The sequence below is a fragment of the Leptidea sinapis genome, chromosome 25 (assembly GCF_905404315.1).
Source record: "Leptidea sinapis chromosome 25, ilLepSina1.1, whole genome shotgun sequence".
Classification (NCBI taxonomy): Eukaryota; Metazoa; Arthropoda; class Insecta; order Lepidoptera; family Pieridae; genus Leptidea; species Leptidea sinapis.
This window is the reverse complement of record NC_066289.1, coordinates 6623913-6630308: the sequence shown is the minus strand read 5'-3', so window position 1 is coordinate 6630308 and position 6396 is coordinate 6623913. Positions and strand designations below refer to the sequence as shown.

The window sequence follows — 6396 nt, the reverse complement described above, 5'->3', positions numbered from 1 at the left end:
ATAGCATTTAATAGTAATAAGATGTTCGATTTTATTTTTGGTATTAAAAAACAGAACAGGAGGTAAATGATTACTGCAGGCTTGTTACCAAACTATTAAACTATAACATAAATGTTACAATGTGGGGCATTACAAGTTAGGTATATGCATTCTTTATATATTATCTTAATTATCAACACAGGATGGTAATGAAATTTTGAAATAAGTTATAAATACTAAATAAAAAATAGTTTAATTCATATACATAACATAAAGATTCATAGTAGGATAGCTTAGGCTTTGTGGTAGTGACATAGGTAATTAGAAGTTACAAAAAGCTTACAGTTAACTAAACCTATGAATTGTTCAAGTTATTTAAAGGTTACATTACCTTAAAATACTTACAGATTAATGATACCTATTACTTATTTTTGACTGTTCTTTTGGACCTGGAGGTGAGACTGGCAGTACACTGAGTCAGAGGCTTAGATGTCTGTTTAGATGTCTGTGGTATGCTGTGTAGGTCAGCTTTGCACTCAGCTCGGTGATGTGAACCATCTGGGGCTATAATATGGATGCATCCATCCCTTGTCCAGCACTTGTTTATGCCGAATCTCTGCCTTGCCTCCATAAATAAGTTATGACGACTCTTTGTTAAAAACTCTGACACAGTTAAACCGCTGGCCTTAAATCCAGTTTTGGAGAACCAAACCGTATCCCGCAATGCTACATCCGCAAACTTTACCACTATAGGACGAGGTTTCTTTTCGGAAGGACGTCCTAAGCGATGGGATGACTTGATGGAAGCAACAGAGAATCCAGTCACATCAAGATGTTCCCCTACTACTTTACAAACACGTGAAGTAACATCTTCCGACTTATCTTCGCTGACTCCGTGCACTAGTAGCATTTTGCGCCTTCTACGCATCTCCAGCCGATCAACCTCTATACCAAGGAACTCCACCTGTCTCTGCAAAGTATTCATGGCAAAGAGCACAAAGGTCCTGAAGCTGTTAAACTCTGCAGCCAAGGATGTGTTTGTAATGGGTCCATTATCTAGGCCCTGCTGGAACTCGCTCATCTTCTGTTCGAACATTTCAGCCAAGGTGTTGAGCGAGTCTTTTAATGCATCCATGATGACTGGTGATACGTAGTGATCGGAACAAAGGGATATTAAAGAAGTGAACTTAATTGACTTTCACTAGGAGAATAAGTACTGTCTGGTGGGTACTATTTATCACATTTATCACACTTAACACTAAATCTACTAAAATAATGGTATAAAATTACTATTTTTTAATTTTAAGATGTTTGAAAATACGGAGCTCTTTAAAAACAGTATTAACTTTTTTACACCTACCCTCGAAAAAAGTGTATAAATACAATATATAATATTATAATAGTATTGTATGTATGTATAGTTAGGGATAATGACCTTAACGGTTTTAATAAAATTCCATAAGTACAATTAAATAATTTCGATATTTTTTTCCCATCACTAAACAATTTGAAAAACTGCCCTTTTCCAGTGCGGTATGGGGTACATGAGACCCCACATTTTATTTTATATATAGAATCTAAACTAAATAATCTGCCCACAGGCGGCTAATCAACTCATTGAAAATAATAATCGCGACAAAAAACCATACAATTCGCCTTATTTGGCGCCAAAAAAAGGATTTTTGTCTCCTGTGGGCGGTGGGGGTTTATTAAGCCTCGTGCCGCTACAACCTCTGGTTCAGAACGAGGTTTCAAACGTCTCGTAACGCAGTAATAGAAAGTACAGATAAATCAGTGACGCTGGGAACGTGTTAATATATCACTACAAGTGAATGAATCAAGTTGATTGAATGGAAAGATGAACCAAATATTAGAAAAGGTCCTTAAAAATAAAAAACAACAATACGATATTATTTTGAAAGCCACTTAGTATAAACGCATCGTTCCTATAATATCATCATCAAAAAATTGTCAAAAAACGGAAAAGAAACAAATTCACTCTTTTTGAAGGTTTTTAGCTGTTAAATATATTACAGTAACAGAAGGTCGAAGGATTGTTCGTTTGTGATGTACATGATTACATAGCAATTTTTCTTAAATTATTATGTTAAATAGTTATATTATGTTTAATGTTTAAGTTAGTGCCTAACTTAAAAATGTAGAGAAAATTACTTTTTTTAAGTTGCAACAGCATCAGAGTGTTAAGTGATTTTGAATTTAATATTAAATTAAATTAAAAAAAATACAAACACTTTATTTACCCAATTTCAATGCAGTTTTACTACTTTATAACTTTAACTACATGAACTCATGAGAGAATCGTATTTTAGGCATAAATCACTGTGTACGGGTAAAAGTTATATCTGATAAATTATTCTATATTGTTTCAATTTAAACGAAGAAGCAATCAGCAAGTTAGATTTATCTCTTTTTCGCTTGCGATAATTGTATCATGCTATGCTTCATTCACGTATAATCGTAATGTAGTGTGCTATTGAAATGTTAAATTATTAAAATGTGCGTAAGTGAATCGTTTTTAAACATCGAATTTTGTCTAGGTAACCTATCTATACTTTTAAATATCATTGCTCTACAGCCTGCATTTTTAAATTTATATATATTTTACTTGCCACTCAGTATGGCACTGAAAGTTTCTGGACGTGCCATTTGGGGATTCATTTGTACCTATTACAATTATTTACACCTAGGTAACACTGAAAATGATTAGAAAATGAGAAACGGCTTAATGTAGAAAGTTGCCAATACTTTTAATGTTTTTCGAACCGACCGTTCCGACCAAAGAATGACATCTTCTTTCCTTGAATTTTTCCTTTCTTTACCTTAGCCAATCCTCGAAAGGAATCACCCACTGAGCTGATTGTCTCTTGGTTTCGGGTTCGTAGCAATATGTCCAGGTTTCAATACCTGTCACGATGTCAAATACAGCATTTGAGTCACCACCGTTGAATTTATCTAACATTTGGCGATACCAGTCCATGCGAAGGTGTTTCTGGTCGTCGGTTAAAATATGGGGAATCCATCTAGTACAAAGCTTCCTGACGCCTTAATGTTCGTGTAATATTTTTTGAACTTGACTCATACCAATGCCTGTATCTGCTGATAGGTCACTCTCTTGTCTTCCTCTATCATGCGTCACACAGCACTGATGTTATCTTCAGTAGTCGCTGTTAAAGGACATCCCTCACGCGGATCATTATTGAGATTGCTACGTCCACGCTTAAACTCGTTAAATCAATTGTAAATAGTGGCACGAGATGGGGCTTCATTAAGAAATGCTAATCGCAGCCTATCATAGCTTTGTTGTTGAGTAAGCCCACAACGAAAGTCATAATAAACCGTTGACCGAAAATTTTCTCGCGTTAGGTTCATTTTCACGTGTAACCAGAGTTTTTGATTTGCCGCCAATTCACAAAAACAAATGACAAATGAATGCAATATGCTACATTAGGTTACCAAAGAGTTCTAAATTTGAAATTCAAAAAAAGATTTCATTAACAATGTTGCTAACTGGCCAGTTTTAAGCACTTTCTGTGTTACCCACGTGAATGCATGATTATTCTCCCAGAGCAGACTACATGTTAGCTTGTGTGGCTGCCTGTTTTTACAAACGTTTTTAAAATTAATTAACAAGAATAAACTGTATTTGTAATATAATTAATCTGCTTAACATACTTTATAATATAAAAGTTGAAGTTTATTTTTTTGTAAAAGGTAAGGAACCTAGTGATTTAACGCAATTGCACCAAAATCGAATAAAATATTATCGAATCGAGTAAAATCGATGAGTAGATTTTTTTGTAATTTTGAATTTTAATTGGTTAGAACATTATTTTTGATTCAGTTTTTTTAGAAGTTTAGTTGCTGTTTATTTAAAAAATAAAATTATTTGTGTGTCACTTTCAGCTTTTTTTCAACTATCACTCCCCTGTAAAGTTATGTTAAGGATTTGAATCCCAATCGACTACAGTTCGGCAGTAGTAGTACGTATAGTAATACGTACGGCACGCTATCACATAAAGCACGGCCATTAGGCCGTTTCGACGTTTGTCCACTCATGAAGTTTCGTATTAATTAATAATTACATTGAAAGAGCAAATTTCTATTCTTTATTGTCAATAGTGACGTGCAGTTAGTCATAAAAATTTATCGAATGTATAATTTTAGGACACAAAATTAATTTATTACACTGATTTCTAAACTATATTAGGGTCCCGCGAACATTTAGTTTTTATTTTTATAAGATTCTAATTATTGGTTACTTATTTACGAAAAAACACAGCATTTGTTTTTCGAAATTCAAAATTTTTAAAACTGATATCTATTACGATCGTCACATAGGATCACTGGCCAGCACAACTACAACCTCCGGCAAACTTGCGTCAATGCTCAATGCAAAACAAAGCAGTTTCGACTTGACGTTGCTTCGAAAAGTACAAATTGTGAGTGCACTGCGATTGTGATAGTTTTGACCTGGCTTTGGATTTCGGATATTGATACTGCATCACTGTTGACCCTTGCTCGTTAATAAAGGAAGTTATATTTACCTCAAAGTTGTGTAGCCTCCCTGAACCATCTATTATAATTATGGACAACGTCCCATACCACTCGATGCAAATTGACAGGCCACCTGTCCAATCAACCCAAAAGAAAGCTGTCACACAAAACATCGTCGCATGGCTTCAAAAAAATGGCGTAGATGCAAACATAAATATGTTAAAAGCGGAATTAGTACGTCTTTTAAAAGAACAAAAAAAACAACAAACCAACCAAGATCCGATACGTCTTTGACGAAATAGCGTTAGAACAAGGGCACAGAGTTATACGGTTACCGCCTTACCATTGTGAATATAATGCAATTCAGTTTATGTGGGCTCAAATTAATAAATATGCTGCAAGACGCAATATAGAATCCCCATTTACCACAACAAAAATGCCAAAAATATTAGAAGAAGCTTGTGAACATGTAAAGGAGACTGGGAAAAGGTTGTGAATAGAACTGTTAAATTAATAATTTATTTTATTTATTTAAGGAAAACCAACAGCAATTTCTGTAGAAACTTAAATAGTAACAGATAGACAATTACAGGTTTTCAGTAGTAGAAGTATGTACTATAAAATATGTACGTGAACACTATTTTTCGGCTCAAATTCATGACAATAAAGATACTTTTAAACAGATAACAAAAAAACAATACTTAATTAAAAAAGTTGAGGGTTATGCACTGCTTTACCTTGGAAATGCTTGAAGCAAATATGTCACTATCTAATAATCTACTAACATCATTCACTGTTTTACACGCTCGCACCATATATGAGTTTTACCTATAGTTGCTACTAACAGCAGGAACACAAAGTGGAGGGCTATATCTAAGAGTTTTTTGAGGTACATTAAAATTAACTTTATGCAGCAGATCTGGGCAATCGACATGATTGCTTATAATTTTTAATATAAATAAAAAGTCAGTTATATTTCGCCGTTCTTTCAGTGGTAAGAAGTGAAACTTTATACACAAATCAACATAGTTATAAGAATCGTAAGGTACCTTAAATCTAAAACAAAGATATCTTAAAAATCGCCTCTGATAACTTTCTAGACGGTCAACACACGTATTATATGTAGGATTCCAAATTTGTGAAGCATATTCCAGATTACTTCTAACAAAAGTACAATATAGTATCTTAATATTATTAAAATTCTTTGTAATTCGCCTAAAGCCTTGTTAACTATCTTATCAATGTGATCATTGAATAGCAACTTAGAGTCATGGTAAACGCCGAGATCCCTCGTACCATTGCATCTAGAGAGCACCTGACCTCTTAATGTGTAATTTGTTTGTAGGATGTTAATCTTACGGGTATATGTGACTACTGAACATTTTGATGTATTAAGTTCTAGTTTATTAGTAAGACAATACTCCTCTAGGCGGTTGAGATCGTCTTGAAGGGCAATCATGTCAAGGATTGATGTTATTGAAGAGAATATTTTCATATCATCAGTGAAGGAAAGTAAATTGGAAGACTTAAAACAGGAATCTATATCACCTACATAGATAATAAAAAGAAGTGGACCAAGGACCTAATAAGGGAAGATTATGAAAACGATGTGAAAATAGATAGTATTTTAGAAAACGAACTAATAATTAATGTAGGTGATGATGGCAGTGACGACAGTGAAAATAGCAGTATGGACGAATCTGATTAATTCTACATGCCTTTTGTTACACCTTTTATTTGGTCTCATTTGTATTCATATGTTTCTTATGTGCATATAAAGTATATATAATCATTTTCATTCCAATATTCAGTTCGTTCAAATAAAATAAGTAAACATTTTTATTTTATTAAACCTTTTTATCGGGTACTACTTGCAACAAAAACTAATAGATTTGATTATAT

The 6396-nt window shown here is 33.6% G+C and overlaps 1 protein-coding gene across 1 annotated transcript; it reads right to left on the bottom strand.

Moving 5' to 3' along the window:
• Positions 1-400: 400 nt before the first annotated feature.
• On the bottom strand, positions 401-1114 carry LOC126971990 (uncharacterized). The gene has a single exon (XM_050818515.1). It carries the CDS (start codon positions 1112-1114, stop codon positions 401-403), a length of 714 nt encoding a protein of 237 aa, XP_050674472.1.
• Positions 1115-6396: the final 5282 nt, after the last annotated feature.

What these genes read in the sequence shown, in the direction of transcription:
- LOC126971990 (XM_050818515.1), bottom strand. Translation starts at nt 1,114, where the DNA reads ATGGATGCATTAAAAGACTCGCTCAACACCTTGGCTGAAATGTTCGAA.